A 17,938-nucleotide genomic window follows, 5' to 3' on the forward strand; every position below is an offset into this window, starting at 1 on the left:
CAACTTCTGAGAAATGCTTCCATTTTTGAGTGATTATATGTTTTGAATTTTCTATTATTGGTCAGAATTCTTGGATAAGATTACTAAATATGGATGAGGGGACACAATTATGTCAAGGACAACAAAAATGTATTTTAAAATAATCTTGTGGGCAAAATCTGCATCTACGTATATTTGTGGTGCAAAACACAAATTTACTGACCTGAATTTACGTGTCTTTTACCCCTTGGACCTGGATTTGACTCTAGCCATGAATGAAGTGACATAATCATCCTGTTTTAACAACTGTGGAAGGGTAAAAGTAAAAGTGCAACTGATTTTAAACCCATTTCTAATAAGCAATTCTAGCAACTATAAATGATTGCCAAAACTACACAAAATAGACAATATAATTAACTTTTTTATGTTGCTGAGGTAAAATGATTTTAGTAGAACGTGACTTGTAATGCCACTTAGTGGACCGGTTCAAGTTCATTTTGATAAGAACACAGGTTTAAATGCACACAGAAAGAGTCAATATAGTGCTTTTAGTCAATTTGTGACGAGACAAGTAGCAAGAGGACAAAACAGAGATAGTCCTTATACCATGAAAATGGAAAAACATGGAAGTGACTATGGTATGTGAAAAGGCCCCATAAGTAACATTCATGCCCTATTTTTGCCATGGGTAAGCAGAAGCAGTCAATGTTGCAGAGGTTTCAAACCCAGTGAAAAATGGAAAAAAGTAAAGACTGAGCTTGAACAGTACAGAAATGTCCTTAGATAGCACTCAGCGTTCTCTATATGTGGCACCGGGTAGGAATACGGTGACACAGAAACAAAGGGAGAATTAATATTTTCCCACTGACTACCGAACCTTTAGCTTGGAATGACTTTCATAGGGTTCTAAGAAAGATAATACAGAATGTTTGGGCTAGGACATGGTGGTAGAATCAGAGAACATTCTCTTGACAACACAAGCCCGTCTAGATAGAGCGTAACCTGTTGTTGGAACAAATGGATGTGCATATGGGCACGGCATCAGACATGCTGAGTGCCTCAATGTGAGTTTTCCTTAATGCACGGTTCTGTAAGACAGCAATCCCCACGTTAACAGACGAGCGAGATAAACTGTGAGGTTTTGTAATCCCATTACAACATATTCAAAGTAAAAGGAGACCATTTCCTCTAGACTGTAAGCTCCTGGAGGGCAGAGAACATGCCTACCAACTCTGTTACACTGTACTCTCACAAGAGCTTAAAACAGTGCTCTATACAGTGCTCAATAAATATAATCAATTGATTAATTGGCATTTTGGGACTACCACAGAGACAATTTTGGGGCACTGTAGAGGAGAAATCCCTGGTGATCACTCAGGGTCTCCAATTTTAAGGAGCCGCCTGTTGAGGAAAAATAGCCTGACATAAACGCTCATCCCAGGAGAGGAGGCAATTTAAAGAGCAGAACTATTAACTCAGCAAATGGCTGCTTCCTTTCTCCTCACTTTTCCTTCTTACACTTGGCACAGAAGCAGCGTGGCTCGGTGGAAAGAGCACAGGCTTGGGAGTCAGAGGTCATGGGTTCAAATCCCGGCTCCACCACTTGTCAGCTGTGTGACTTTGGGTGAGTTAAGTTCTCTGTGCCTCAGTTACCTCGTCTGTAAAATGGGGATTAAGACTGTTAGCCCCATGTGGGACAACCTGATTACTTTGCATCCCCATAGTACTTAGAACGGTGCTTGGCACATACTAAGTACTTAAATATCATCATCATTATTATAGAACCGGTCCCAACAACCAACAGAGACAACACAAGTCCACAGGACCTACACAGGACCACTAAATTCACAGAATGGCTTCTGGGCATCTAAACATGTTACCCTTGAGGGGAATAGATAATAAGGCTGTTCTCATGAGTTTTCTCCCTTGTTCCTCCTCTATCCTTGTCCAACAATGAAGTTGATGGCACTGCTGCTGCATCTGGGCCCACAGGCACTCAATAATAAAATAACAATATGAAATAAGCAACATCATACTGGATCCGATTCAGATCAACTGTCATGTGTCTCCCCCGCCACTTGACCCCCGCCCCCAGTACAGGTTCACTCTAGCAGTGGTGCCAAAAGGATGCTTGATCTCCAGGAGCTCCTCTACCATAGAGTAATTTTGTAACCACCAAATGCTCATTTTGGGCAGGGAATGTATGTTTACTGTAATACTGTACTCTCCTGAATGCTTAGTACGGTGGTCTGCACACAGAAAGCACTCAGTAAATACGACTGACTGAGATGATTGAATGCCATTTCAGTGCTATACATCCCGATGACACCCAATAAATGCTTCCTGACTAGCCCGGAAGCATTTTTCCTCCTAACTTAAAGTAGTTCTGGGTGCACACCCTGGCTTATCTGATCCGCCCCACCTGCTAGCTACCTTAACCAAGTTCTCAACATGAATGGCAATTACAAAATGTCCCTGGGAGCATACTTGGGTCCCTCCCTTTTTTCTCATGCCAGGGAAGAGAAAGAGGGGTAACGCTGCCAGCACCCCTTTAGAATTGGTCTTCGGGCTGGATTTGAGATCTGGGGCCAGATCCTTTGTATGAAGCAACTGGAGAGAATCACAGATGACTCCACCATATTCTCGAAGCAGTGTTGCCTAGTAGAAAGAGCAGGGGTTTTGGACTCAGGGTTTTAATCCCAGCTCTGCAACTTTCCTGCTGGGTCATTGTGGGTGCCTTGGTTTCCTCACCTATAAAATGAGATGAAATACCTGTTTTCCCCCTGCTTAGGCTTTGCGGGTACTGCATCTGACCTGAGTATCTTGTTTCTACTCCAGCGCTTAATACACTGATTAGCACAAAGTAGGCACCTAACGAATATCACAACTCATTACATGCCAGCTACTTCTGGAATATCTATATTTTCATATCTGAATCATGCATGTTTGAGAGTCATCCACCTATGCAGAGTTTTACTTTGTAAAGGGCCATGTCCAGGCCTTTACTGATATTCTGGATACTGGATACTCTGATACTGGAAATGGCATTCATGTAAAAACAGTACATGGCTGCCCTGCTTGACATCCCACTGTATCATCAACCTCGTTAACTTTTCCCAATATTAACCAATTATCCATGAATTATCCAACCCCTTCTTTAACCTATTATTATTTTCAGTCTGCAAACAACATTCTGTGATAATGAGTTCCATATGCTTACCATCTGCTGTATTAAAAAAAGTCTTTCCTTTTATTTTAAACCCATTGTCTTCAGGTCATAGTGGGTTCCCCCCTAATTCTGGCTTTGGGAGATGTGGGGAATAATAATTTTAGGATTACCTTATGCAATTACCTAACCTAATAACCTTTATGTACAGTAAAATAGTGGGGGCCTAGCTACCACAACGCTAAATTTGAAGAACATTCCCTAGACATATAATAACATATAATTAATAGTGATCATTCAAATGAGTTAGTAATTTTTCTAGTATGGATTTTATTTTGAATTTGAAACAGAGCTGTCATGCTCTGTTTAAAATGTGGGTAAATGACAACTATTGTATTCTATGAATCACCTAAAAGGAGTGGGTGGGAAAAAAAATTACCCAGACATAAACTTTAGTTCACACCTTTGCAGAATATAAAAGAAGTTATATATCAAAACCCTTTCTCAAGGTCCCATCGAAGTAATAACAGCAGCACTAGTAGCAACAACAATAAAGCAATCTCTGTTGCAATATGGTTGCCTAAATTATTCCCCAACCTTTGCTACATCATTACATGAAAAAAAAAAATTACTGAAGTCATTTACACCTCTGTGGTACATTGGTTTGAATCATTTACATATTTGTTCTAATATAGCTATACTGTTTCACTGAAGAAGCCAACCAGATTTTTCCAAGAAACTTTGTGATTACAAGGATTTCTGTGCTACAAGAAACACTTTTCTTGATGCGAAAATTAATGTGTGCTCTAAGTGCCTAAATGACAGATTATACAGTAATTGGTTAGACACAAAATGCAGGCCATTTTTTCTTTCACTCCAGTAGGAGAGAGAAGGCAGTTTTAATTAAATTCATGAACTGATCATCTGGGAGAAATGTACATTACTATTGCAAAAGGCACCCTCCTATTTCCTTCTGGCATCATTAACACTTGAAGATTAATCCTAAATCTTACAAATGCTGAAGTTTTCAGTTGCTCTGACAACAGTCTCTATTTGCTCTTCCCCAAAAGCAAAAACAACATTAGCATCTTTGAGGTGATAAAAAAAATATTGTTTTTAGAGTTACTTTAGGGTACTAAGAACATACAAAATATATTTTTCCTCCCCACCCCTGGAAAAGCAATGAACGGCAAAAGATTTTCTGTTACGCCACACACACATATTCTCTCTCGCTCATTGTTTCACATCTTAAATGTCATTTAGATTAAGGAAAATGATTAAGATCTATTCCAGAATCCTTTTTTTATAACTTTTACAATTCATCATTAGGATGATGGGTCATATTAGTTTTATAGGCTCCTGGACTGGACTCCACTGGACTCCTTTCAAAAGGTTTATGAACTTCACCGGTTAACAGGAGTTCCTAGACTTGGGGCTAACAGGTTAAGAAGAGAGCATCTTATGAATAATTTTATATCTGCAGACACAGTCACAATTTCCAAGCCATCATATGCCAAAGTGTATTTATAGATATAATGCAAGTAATATGGGATTATAAAATACCTTCTAAAATATACTTTCTTCATTTGAAGACATCTAATGTTACTTTTATCATGGGGTCTCATCCTGCCTAAATAATTATCACACAACTCAAAATAGAATATGTTTTTTTAATTTTTAAATGGTGTTGTGGCTTATAGACGCTCATTATTCTGAACTAAAAGGTTCTCAATTCATGATTCCAAACTAGATTCTGCAGCCATCTGTCATCAGTAGCAGGCATTGCTGCAAAGCGCAAAAATGCTAGTGAAATAGGCTCAAATGAACATAGGCAAGAAGAAAATGCAGTGTGGCCTAGTGGATGGAGCATGGGTCTGGCAGTCGGGAAGACCTGGGTTCTAATCCTGGCTCGGCCACATGTCTGCTGTGGGACCTTGGGCAAGTCATTTAACATCTCTGTGGCTCAGTTTCCTCATCTGTAAAATGGGGATAAGAGATTGCGCCTCATGTGGGACAGGGACTGTTTCCAACCTGATTAACTTGTATCTACCCCAGCACAAAGTAAGCGCTTAACAAGTATCATTAAAAATATATATGTATATTGTATCTACCCCAGTGCTTAGTACAGTGCCTGGCACATGGAAAGAACATAAATACCACAATTATTATCATTATTATTATTAAAATTGAGCATTAAAGTAAAAATGTGCCATGTACTATCTCTATAGGAAGAAGCATCAACTGAGCTTCCAAGAAGAGGAAACTAAATTTCCCAGAGGCCAAAACTAGCCAGAAACTCAAGGCGAAAGACCTGTGGTCCACACTGATGACTCCAGGTAAAAAGCATTAATGTCCCTTAATCTCAGGTTCCTCATCTGCATACATGAGAATGGTGGGATGACAGACCTTTCCCCTTCAGAGATGAGTCAAGTTGCATTAGGTTACTCACCTTTCCATGCTCCTTTCTCATGTGGGATATGTAAACATCTCTCTGGGTAAACAGACGGTCACACTCCCAGCACGTCCACCCAGGATTGGTTATTTTTTTAGATTCTGTTGATTTTTTCCCAGGAGAAGGAGATTTTTTCTCCAGTTTCTCTTTCCCATTGATGGATTTTGTGTCCTCTTTGCCGTGGCTGGATGAATTTTGAGTTGTAGGCTTAATGCTCAATGGCAAATTTATACCCAAATTTGGAGGCCCCTCCACACTTTTCAGTGTTCCATGCATAGACTACAGTGTGAAAAAGAAAAAAAAAAGACATCACAAATTTTGCCATAAGGCCTGAAGTGCAACAACTAATTGTTAAAGTTGCATTTATTCTTTAGTTGTTTTTTATTTAAAACACCCATCAAGCTTTGCACCAGAGAAACCTAACCAAAGTAAAAAGGACAAAAAGCAAACGATAATACAAAGCTGGACTTATTTCAAGGGTTGCCATATGCTTTGTACACGCTATTTCATGTTTGCAATCACAAACTTTCCTTTTCTGTAGCCAAAAAATGGTTACTAATTCTCTAACTTATGAGTTACAGAAATCGAGGGTGATCTTACAATGCGCATGCACTGGCATCGTCTAGGTCATTGCTTTCTCCACCTTGCATTGCTCTATACAATCCAGTGCTACTGGAAAGAAACTATCCCATCGTGTATTCAATCCTCACCAAAGGTAAAATGTCCTGAAGCAGCAAGGAGGATACATCTCTCCATGTAGTACCCTGATTATAAAAGGAGCCCCACAACATATCCTGGCAGGGGGAAAAAAAATCTGAGTGTTTCTTTAGTAAGTTCTGAGGTAAGGGAAAAAGCAGGCAGGAAGTGAGGATGAGGAGGAGCCTTATGTAGCAACATGGCTGTGTGTGGTATTCTTTGCCATGTTGCCACCTGCTTTTGGTGTTTAAATGGGTGTGCCTGAAACACGAGCCGACAGTATCGACCTCAAAGAAAAGCCCAGGATTTCTTTTTAAGTTATATCCAAAAACAAAAGGAAAAAAACCCTGGCTCTTTAAATAGTCTTTAAATACAATTGGGGGCCAAAACATTATGAAACTTCACAAGGTGAATTGGGGATAATGACACTTTCCACTAAAAGATGAATTCGGAATACATAGGTGTGGGCAATCACTAAATACCACTGATTGATTGATTGTACTGCAAAAGAATCAAATTAATTTTGAATAGTGGAAGACTGTAGGGTAATGTAGCAATCCCTCTGTTCTTTTTTTTCCTAATTTGCTCATTCTAAATCAAAATATGATTATTCAGCAAGAATTTAATTCATATAAATATCGAAATGTGACTATTCGGTAGTAATTATATATCGAGAGATAGATGGATATGTACATATGCTATTTCAGAGCTCATTTGGAAATAATTCATTTTTAGACTCCTCAATAATGAGAATTCAGTACTAAGACAATTGCCTAGCTGATTAGGGAGTCAGGGACAAAACAGAGATACAAGGACAATATATTCTACTTTTGGCAAATTAAACTAATGATGCAAATTCTGGTTAAAGCAGGCATGTCTACCAGACAGGTTAATAAGCCCAGAGAGAAAGAGACACTTTCCTTGCCCTCCCTCTCTTTTTACTTCCCTCCAGTTGAAGTAATTCAACTAAGATACACATTTTTATAGAAATGCAAGTGGGGGATAAAGTAAAATACTTAGTTTTTCTTTCTACACCACATTATACACACTATAAATGTGTTTGAAATACTTCATTCATTCAATCAATCGGATTTGCTGAGCACTTACTGTGCACAGAGCACTGTTCTAAGTGCTTGGGAGAGTACAACAATTAAACAGACACATTCCCTGCCCCCAGTGAGCTTACAATCTTGAAATGTGATTATGAGACACTCCCATATTCTCCCTGTCACCCTGTTATTTTCCTCTTCCTAGGCCCTGGATTCTAAAACTTCTCCAGAGTTCACAGTTTCTTGTCAGCTTTGGTATTAACTCAAGGGAGCCCTTAGCTTCAAAGGGGGTGGACCTACTCATGGATTTTAAGAGGAACCATAGAAATCATATATGGTAAGACCTTCTTAAAGGGTTACATATGCCTCTTCTTCAAGAGGTTTTTCCCGAATAAGCCCTCATTTCCCTATCTCCCTCCTACATTGCCCTTGCACTTAGATTTGTACCCATTATTCACTCCACTCTCATCTCCACAACACTTATGTACATATCTGTAATTATTTTAATGTGTCTCCCCCGTAGAGTGTAAGCTCCTGGTGGGCAGGGAGTGTATCTATCAACTCTATTATATTGTATTTTCCAAGCACTTAGAAAAGTCCTTTGCCCACAATAAGTGCTTAATAAATATTATTGATTGACTGATAAGAGAGACAAAGTGACCTAATGCAAACAGTAGGAGAATAGGGAAGCAGCCCTATCCAGTAGAAAACACAGTCCTGGGAGTCAGAGGACATGGGTTCTAATTGTGGCTCTGCATTTTCTTTTGTGTGACCTTGAGCAAATCACTTAACTTCTCTGTGCCTCAGTTACCTCATCTGTAAAATGGGGATTAGGACTGTGAGCCCCATGTGAGGTATGGATTGTGTCCAACCTGATTATCCAACCTTGTTATCTTGTATCTACCCCAGCACTTAGATCACTGTACTAAGTGCTTGGAAAATACAATTCCTCAACAGATAGACAATCCCTACCCAATGACACTCCCGCAATTCCCTAATAAGTAATGTATTTTAATGTCTGTTTCCCCCTCTAGACTGTGAGCTTCTCATGGGCAGGGAATATGACTACCAAGTCAACTGTATGTACTCTCCCAAGCACCTAGTACAGTGCTCTGCACACAGTAAGTACTCAATTAATAACACTGATTAATGGACTGATCAACTGGAGACAGGAAACCCAGTTTCTGGCCCAGCTCTGTCACTGTCTGCTATGTGACCTAAGTTGGCCACTTAAATTCTCTAGGCCTCTGTTTTCTTGAAGGTAAAATGGAGATAATAAACCCGCTCTTCCTCCCACTTAGACCTGTATGAAGGAGGGCTATGTATGACCTGCTTATTTAAAACCTATCCCTCAAAGCTTGGAATGGAGGAACGATAACATGAATACCATTATCATTAAAAAAATTCCTATGTTTACTTCAAAAAATTCAAATGTTCAGGTCCCATTAATCCATTTAAAATTTCCATTTCCTCCAGTAAGAAATATATGTTTATTGGGAAGAACTGAATAACTGCTCCTTTGAAAACATCTTTAAAGGTTTTTTTAAAAATGAATTTATACAAGTGAGGATATATAATTTATTTTCCATTAAAATGTGTTTTCCTTTTACTCAAATGTAATCATGATGTACTTGAATGGCAAAGACTGCATCTAACTGAGGGTGACAGAGTTCACATTCTCTGTAAGAAATGACATGACTAGGCATGTGGACATTGGGCAATAAAGATACACTTCTGGAATGTATTCAGTTGTGTTCAACCCAGAGAAAGCAAGGGCTTTAGAACTAGAAAAATCGATTTACTTTGTCACTGAAAGACTAGAAGCACTATGGGTAGTTTCACATTTAAAGCTATCACTTTCCTGGAGTTTTGACCAGACAGCAGTTACTGCAGTGCCATTCTGGAATTAAAATGGAGAGTTGTAATTTAAGCAAAAATGAGATTCCATGTTTCCAGGGTAATATTACATCTCAGTTTAAAAAGGCACTTTTAACCCACTATACTGAATAACTGGCAAGTTCATACATGGTTGGGATGGGAAGGTAAAGGAGGAAGAAAGAGGGCAAGAACTGTCACACAACTCACAGGGGAACAAGATTGTTCTACCAGTCAGACTGGGCCATAAAATGGATGGGATTCAAGGAAAAAATTTCCAGAACTAGCCTGCAGACTTTGAAAATTACCTGCACCTTATTTTATCAGACTCCATATTAGTCATTTATTGGCCAGTTTATCTGCACCCTCTAAAAGAAGAATCAAAAAACAGGGGTAAGGCTATGGTGAAAATGAGATAATTTCAGAATATTTATATACACACATATTATTTATATATATATGCATATATACATGAATGCATATGCACACAAACATGATTCTATGTTCCCCACTAATGCCACTCAGATCCACCTCTGCAAGGATAGTGTCTGTTTCTTTGAATAAAGTAGTACTGGCTGATTCGCAGAAAAATGTTAAATTGTGAAATTACTACTGATGCCCCAAACTAATATAAAGCGTAAAGTTAACTACATGCAGTTAGAGTCAACATTAGTTAACTTTTACAATTATCCACATCACAGCTTCAAACAAGAGCATTTTAGAGTTGCACCGTTTAGAAGATATTAACCTGTAAATTGCTCTAAACAAGAGTATGCATCCACCCCTTCCTTCATAGCGCTTGCCTCCATCTACTACCAATAAACAAATCTGCCAGTGAATTTAAAGGAGATGAGAGATGCCCACACACCTTGATATGGTCCATCATAAGTTGCTTCTGTGCATATAAAAGAGAACAGTCTGGACACTTGAAAACAGACACCTTCTGGTTTTCAATGTGTTGGTCAAAGTGGCGATACAGCAAGGGTTGCAGGGTAAACACAGTGTCACACATGGAACATTTATATATTATTCTAAAAACAGAAGAAGTTCAGTAAAAATAACGTCAGTTAAGCCCGATCGCTTAAGTCGCAGGAACTGTTATTTTACAACTGGTGTTATCAGGAGGTATAAGTACATGGAAAATAAACATTCACAATAAAATTAATTGCGCTCATCTAAATAATATCTGAAAAAAGAACTGGTTATCACTCGACTCATTCTTCCATTTAAAATAAAGGAGCACTCCAATACCTACTCATCAAAGCCTGAAGTGATGGGTCTTTTCACCTCTTATAAATTCATAAATAAAACATCCTGACAGATTTGACGGGAAACTTAATTTGACAGGAGAGGGTAAGCAAACACGCCCGCTGTCCTATGAGCCAATTACCTATACTTAACTGATAGTGCAGCCACAAAATACACTTTGGCTTTCAATACCCTAGATATATCACCTGTAGGTGTCTCAAATGTACATACTGCTTAAAACCATTTTAGGCATTTAGCTGGCTTTAGAACGAATCCTGAATCTGGTTGTTCAATCAGCATCTGGGGTAAGGCAACTATGACTCTTCTTCATTGTCCAAATTTACAAATCAATCACTTTTGAGGTGAGCCGTTGTTGCAGTTTTTATATGTCCAATTTTAAGCAATGAATTCCATCTTGGTGGCCAAAGGGGTGGGCCAACAAGAAGGAAATGAAAAAAGAAATCACAAGCAAGTTAGTGTTTCAAGTGCTGAAGCTTGATTTCATTTTACAGGAAGAATGCTAGGCTACTGAACGATCATTTCTACAGTAACCACCTCTCTTGTTACCTGCCTGAGGTACTACTCTTCAGCAACTCTGAATCCCCAGATCATCTCTTCATCCCTCCCCTCTCCCCCATCCCGCTCTCTAAACACAGACACACACACACACAGACACTCAAAGCCCTGGGCAGAAGTTGTCAGAAATGTCCTGACCCTAGATTTTCCCTACCATCTCTTCCTTGAAATGGATTTTATCAGTCACTTAGAAACAGTTCTGGCCTCAGCAGGACAGTCTCTCCTTTTCCACTGTGTTGGTTTGTGGAGGGCCTCCTAGAAGGCCCCCAATCTGAACCTTCCTCTCCTTTGAAGAACTGTGGGAATAGGCACAAAAAATACTAGGGGGAAGCTGAGGGAAACCAACTGAAAGGGGATGAATGTGGAGGTCACGGAAGGAGAAAAAGAAGGGGATGAGACCCCCTGCATCAATTTCTAGGGTAAAAAATGAAGATGGGGACATAAAAACTAACAGCCTCTTTTTCTCTTCAATCTGTTCTTCCTTAATGCAATTTTTGAACTTAAAATCCCTGATTTAAATTTCCTGAGTTAGACAGCTTTTTAAGAAATATTTGCTATTTACAGGACTTAGATTATCTCCTTCTGTTTTCTCTTTAATTACTGAAATAACTCCCAAGTGAAATGAAAAGGTGTAAAGTTGGTGGCAGTGCTATTTTAATAGCACTATTTTCCCAAATACTTTCGGAATAAAATTATTTCTTTAAAAGTAAAATGATGTCATTTCATTCACATCACACTTCTTCCCTTAAATGTGAAAAGAAACATCTTCCTTAAACTAAGGAAACCTTCCCCTCCACCCCCGCCAAATTTTGATATTTCTGTGTTTATTTCTGTGAGCACGTTCAGGAAAAAACACGAGTTTTTCCTCAAGAATTTTCTGGGAGGCAGGATGGAGAACATGGGCATGGGAGTCAAAAGGACCAGAGTTCTAATCCCAGCTCAGCCATTTGTCTGTTGTGTGACCTTGGGCAAATTACTTTACTTCTCTGTTCCTCAGCCTCCTCATCTGTAAAAAGTGGGGATTAAGAGTGTGAGCTCAGTGTGGAACAGGGACTGCAGTCAACCTGATTAACTTGTATCTACTCCAGGGCTTAGAATAGTGCTTGGCCCATAGTAAGTGCTTAACAAGTACCATTATTATTATTAGGATAAGGGGGCACATTTCTCCCTAGGATGCAAAAAAGTTATAAATTACTTAGCAAAAGGTACTTATGACTTCCCACCATATAACAATACTGCAGGGTGAATCAACAATAAAACTTTGTACTATAAATCCACTTAGTTCCACAAACATGAATTTTTATACCACTTCAAAATATTTTGAAATAATGAACTACAAATAATGAACCATTTCCAATTAAGATTATCAATGTTTATCTCTAGATAGAAATGGACAATCACTGTCAAGAAGACAGGACTATAGAAAATATCCATATTGAGGCTTGATCAACCAAAGATGAACCCTTCAAATCATATTCGATCCTCTTACTTCTAAACAGGACCATATCTAACAGTGTACTATGCAGACAATGACTTATCCTTTTCCAAAAATGTATGTAGAATTAGAGTATTTGTTCATTTCATTTAAACAATGATGAGAGACATTTCCTTTTTCTCGTAGCATTTAATAATACATTTATACTTTATATGGACCACAACTAATAACGTTACAGTTTTGTTTCCTTAATATCAATAGCTTTATTCATTTAAATGTTTATGAATTTATAAATCAAGTTTATGGTCTAATTTTGGGGTTTAATATCACTTCAGAGTGAGAAAAAAAATTATTCACATCAAAACATCATCAGGAGATAAAACATCAGCAGGAGATTCAAAGGCTATTTTAAATTTTCTATTATTACTGGAAAAATAGTCTCACCAAGATGTAACGGGCTTGAAAAGATAACACAGCCAAAATTAAAACTATCATTTCTGACATGCTTCCTCCGAATAATAATAATAATAATTATGGTATTTGTTAAGCAAATATGCAGTACTGATCAGAAATAACCATCAGGAGAGTATAACCATCAATAAACTGTAATCTAATCTGCTTTCCTCTGAGCCCTCAAGCATTACACACCACCAGGTCCTGCTCAAGTCAACTGACCTAACCAAAGAAAGGTTCTTATCTAATAATAGTAATAATAATGGCATTTATTAAGTGCTTACTATGTGCAAAGCACTGTTCTAAGCACTGGAGAGGATACAAGGTGATCAGGTTGTCCCACGGGGGGCTCACAGTCTTAATCCCCATTTTACAGATGAGGTAACTGAGGCACAGAGAAGCTGTGACTTGCCCAAAGTCACACAGCTGACAATTGGTGGAGCTGGGATTTGCAACCATGACCTCTGATTCCAGAGCCCATGCTCTTTCCACAGAGTCACGCTGCTTCTCTATCTGGCCATAAAACCCTAAACTGACAGAACAGAGCTCCAAGGCAAAAAACCCAAGCCTTCCAAGGAAGAGCACTCAAACAAAGAAGTTACCCTAGCCCTCTTAAGCTCCTAAACCTCATTCAGATTTCCAGAATCAAAACTCAGGCCTAAAGGGCAGTTTTCTGAGAAGTGGTTAAAAGCTAAGCATCATGGGCTCTCTATTTCTGTTGGGTCCTAGGCGTAATCTTAGCAACTTTGTAGAGAACATAAATACCTTCTTCCATATTTAAGTGATTAGCATAGCAGCAATTTATGATCAAGGCAGCATAGGAGAAAGGAAGGGAGTTGATTCAGTATTAGAAAAGGGTGACTTTTTATACTCAGTCAAAGCCTGTAAATTAGGACTGGCTGGAGTAGATTCCTAATACTTGATATCTGCCTTTAAGATTGCCATTTTTATTGGGAAAAGTGCAAATTGTTTTCCTTTCCTCCCCCATATTCCCAACCTCCAATTCTCTCCCCCAAGTCCCCAGACTCCTTTTCCTTTACCTTTTTAGCTGGATTAAAAACAAGGGTGGATAAGAAAGGAAAAGAAGGTCTTAGATTTTGGAAGAGACAATTTCAGAGGGAAAAGAAAGGTACATCAGCCTTCTCACAAAAGCCCCAAATGAGACCCTACCTCTCTTAAGGCCGACCTAGAGTTTTGTCTTTTCCTTTGAAGATAGTGCTATGTATACATGACTGAGTACCTTGGAGTAAAAAAATATTTTTGCACATTTTGTCCATGAAAAGGCAGAAAGCAGATCCTTTCTGACACTTTGCCTTTTGGGGAACACTCCTCGGACTCCAACAATTTATTAGAGAAAGGCATATCCTACTGCCAAGAGGATACTACCTTTTTATGGTATTTGTTAAGCACTTCCTATGTGCCAAGCACTGTACTAAGCACTGGGGTAGATATAGGCTAATCAGGTTGAAAGAAGTTCCACAAGGGGCTCAGAGTCTTGTGCTAGAGTTGGTTTTGCAGAGTAGATTTGCCCTGAGGTAGCTCCATTACTGGTTAATCCCCCTGTGCCCAGTGACATTTCCAGGTGGTTGGCAAGGAGAACGAGTGCAGGCTTTGGTCACAAACGGAATACCTCTCAGCCTGAAGAACGGCAAATGCCATTGTGCTCTCGTCCATTTGGTAAGCCATCAGTAAGAATAATGCTTACAGTGGCTTAGTACAGACTGATAGGGTTTTTTTCATTTTCTTGTGAAAAGCACTAGAAAAAGCAAGGAAAAACCCCCACCAATGAGCAATAGCAATAAAAAATGTGCAGTTATTCTCCACACAACTAGACAGGCTGGAGCCAGAAAAGTACAGGAGTATCAGGACAGGGCATTTGCAGGGAAGGGAGAATTTCTTTTAGGGAACAGTACTGCATCACCAGTCTACTACAACTGGGCAGATTTGGAAGTCAGCTGCCACTACAAAATGATGATAATAATAATATTTGTTGAGTAACAATAACAATGATGGCATTTATTAAGCGCTTACTGTGTGCAAAGCAGTGTTCTAAGCGCTGGGGAGGTTACAAGGTGATCAGGTCGTCCCACGGGGGGCTAACAGTCTTCATCCCCATTTTACAGATGTGGTAACTGAGGCACAGAGAAATGAAGTGACTTGCCCAAAGTCGCACAGCTGACAAGTGGGGGAGCCGGGATTTGAACCCATCAATCAATCAATCAATCGTATTTATTGAGCGCTTACTGTGTGCAGAGCACTGTACTAAGCACTTGGGAAGTACAAGTTGGCAACATATAGAGATGGTCCCTACCCAACAGTGGGGTCACAGTCTAGAAACCCATGACCTCTGACTCCAAAGCCCGGGCTCTTTCCACTGGGCCACACTGCTTCTCATCCTTACTATGTGTCAAGCACTGTTCTAAGCACTGGGGTAGATCAAAGTTAATCAGGTCGGGGCTCACAGTCTAAGCAGGAGGGAGACTAGGTACTGAACTCTCATTTTTACAATGAGGAAACTGAGGCACAAACTGACTTGACCAGGGTCTCCCATCAGACAAACAGCAGAACCAGGATTAGAACCCAGGTTCTTTGACTCCCAGGCCCAACGCTCTTTCCACAAGACCACTCTGCTCCTCTGTTGGAAGAGGAAACACTTCTCCGAAATAAGGTGCAGCCAGATTCCATCTCCATGAGCCCTCTTTCATAAGGGTGTGGAGTCTCATCTAGTACTGAAATAGTGACTTCACACTTGCCTGGTCAGTCCTTGTGCTACTGTATTGACACCACTACAGTGTAGGTGATTTATTTATATTAGCGTCTGTCTCCCCCTCTAGACTGTAAACTCGCTGTGTTATATTATGTATATTGTTATATGCAATGATATATTAATTATATACATAATTATATATATATTATGTAATTATACACTGCTATATGCAATATTATACTGTACTCTCCCAAGTGCTTAGTACAGTCCTCTGCACACAGTAAGTGCTCAATAAATACGATTGACTGATTGACCATACCTTCTAATTGACGTTAGCATGTTTGCTTTGCTAGACTGTAAATTCCTTCAGAGCAGGGATTGTGTCTACTGTACTCTCCCAAGCATTTAGTACAATGTTCACCAAATAGTAGGTGCTCAATAACTACTATTGATACATTAATATTTACTGGAAATTAATTCCTGTCATTTCTCAGCAGTCCCATCAGAGGCCGCAATACGGAAATACATTGTAGATAGTGAAGGGGGAGGGTGAAATGGTTAAACAAACCCACTCTTTGTACCAAACACTCCCAGGAAGCCAGAAATGAGGAAACCCTGAATGTCCAGAAGTCTCTTTTTTTGAGCTGGATCAGTTGAATGTCACCTAACAAAAATAGCTTACCCTACTCATTGTCCTATTGCTTAGAACGACTCACTTCCATTGTAAAGAATACACGCAATTTAGAAGAGGTTGAGAAATGGGAAGCTGGTTGTAGAAAGTGAAAGATGAATTTAAACTATGTGACAGTCTCCAACTTGCAGAGAATTTCACATTTTACTCCATGTTGACGAGGAGGCATGCATTAGTGAAACTATTGTGCCCCACTTTACTAACATATCTACCCCAGTGCTCAGAACAGTGCTGGATACATAGTAAGTGCTTAACAAATATCATAATAATAATAATAACTTAAGCCAGTGTATGGGCATGTAGGTCAAAGGAAAAAGGACAAAAATAAGAGAGGGGGGTCTTACTCCAACTGCTGCCCTCCTGTTGCCTAATCTTGTTGCTGCCACAAAGTGAAATGGACTCTGGCTCTAGATTGTTCCCAGTGAAGGCAGAGTTCGACTACATTCTTGAAGCAGGGTAGACCATTTCCGTAAACATCAGATTATGAAATGGAGCGTTAAAGTAGCTAGTTTCATCAAATGAAAATTCAATTTATATAAATTTCAAATTCGCTCACCTCTGGCCTCAAGTGCTTCACATTCCCTGAATCAATGCCTTTAAGTTTGGGAGGTATTTTTCTGGTCCTGTTGTTTTTCATTGTTACCCAGTTTTCTTCCCCATCTGTTCCTTCTTTCTTCCTTCCTCTCTCTCTTTCTCCCTGACAAAATGCACCTGCTTCCTTCCTTCCTCAAAATCTAATGCCATCATATAAGATATACTACATAAAAATCCAATAATATGTTTAAAACATAAATTTTAAAATGCTGTTTTAAAGGCAAGCGAACACCCACACACCTGTTCTTAGTCAACTGCCATAAAATAGACAAGAAGAGGCATGAGGGGCTGCATGAGGTGAAATGGTAGTGGACAATTTTAAGCTGTAGCAGCTGTGATGGGTCTTTCAGGAAGAGAACTTTTTTTCTCCCTTCAGCAAAACAACCTCTTGCCTGGAACTAAAGAAATGGAATTCAGATTCTACCCTCCTGAAATGTCTCTCTGGGAGTGTCACAAGGTAAGACAAGTCATATGCTAATTATAAGTAACTTCCTGATTTCATTTCTTCTCAGGTATTTGGTAAGCACTTACTCATTTGCCAAACACTGCATTAAGTGCTAGGGTAGACAGGTAAAATGAAAAAGAGATTATAGACAAAAAAGTAACACCAGCAATGATTCTTCAATTCACTTTCCTTCTTATTTGTAGGTGGCTGGTCTCCCCCCAGAATAAAACGAAAAGGCATATATTCACTGAAAATCATTACTGCTCAACAGAAATCTTGTTGGGAAAATGCTGGTAAATGGAATCCCCTATTTAGGGATATGGCCAATGGTTTGTTTCCATGTCAAGATGGCATTATTAAAAAAAAAAAAACTACAATGCTTCCTTCTACTGTTACCACTGTAACTATCATGTACTGGTTTGGGTTTCTAAAGGATAAACAATTATTAAAACTCAAACTAATTTATTAGGAGAAGCCAATGAATGCTAATTTACAAGCAGCTAGAATGATGAAAGTAGAGACAATTTTGAGAAATAAAGTTTTACTTAGGGGGGCTAATTTAACAATTCTAA

General features: G+C 39.1%; 1 protein-coding gene and 1 long non-coding RNA gene across 4 annotated transcripts in view; one reads left to right on the forward strand and one right to left on the reverse strand.

Annotated features, from left to right (window-relative positions):
* ZNF532 (zinc finger protein 532) overlaps positions 1-17,938 on the reverse strand; it is a 133,496-nt gene that overhangs the window by 35,630 nt on the left and 79,928 nt on the right. For all 3 annotated transcript variants that reach the window (XM_038743927.1, XM_038743926.1, XM_038743928.1), the window contains 2 exons: positions 10,086-10,248; positions 5,595-5,876 (listed from right to left, as the gene is read on the reverse strand). In XM_038743927.1, coding sequence (XP_038599855.1) covers positions 5,595-5,876; positions 10,086-10,248 — 445 coding nt within the window. The remainder of the gene's footprint in view (positions 1-5,594; positions 5,877-10,085; positions 10,249-17,938) is intronic.
* LOC119925601 lies at positions 989-17,668 on the forward strand. The gene is made up of 4 exons (XR_005449818.1): positions 989-1,043; positions 5,374-5,481; positions 17,298-17,378; positions 17,570-17,668. It is a non-coding gene; the product is annotated as an uncharacterized LOC119925601 (long non-coding RNA).

Source organism: Tachyglossus aculeatus, chromosome 3, assembly GCF_015852505.1.
Source record: "Tachyglossus aculeatus isolate mTacAcu1 chromosome 3, mTacAcu1.pri, whole genome shotgun sequence".
NCBI classification, from domain to species: domain Eukaryota; kingdom Metazoa; phylum Chordata; class Mammalia; order Monotremata; family Tachyglossidae; genus Tachyglossus; species Tachyglossus aculeatus.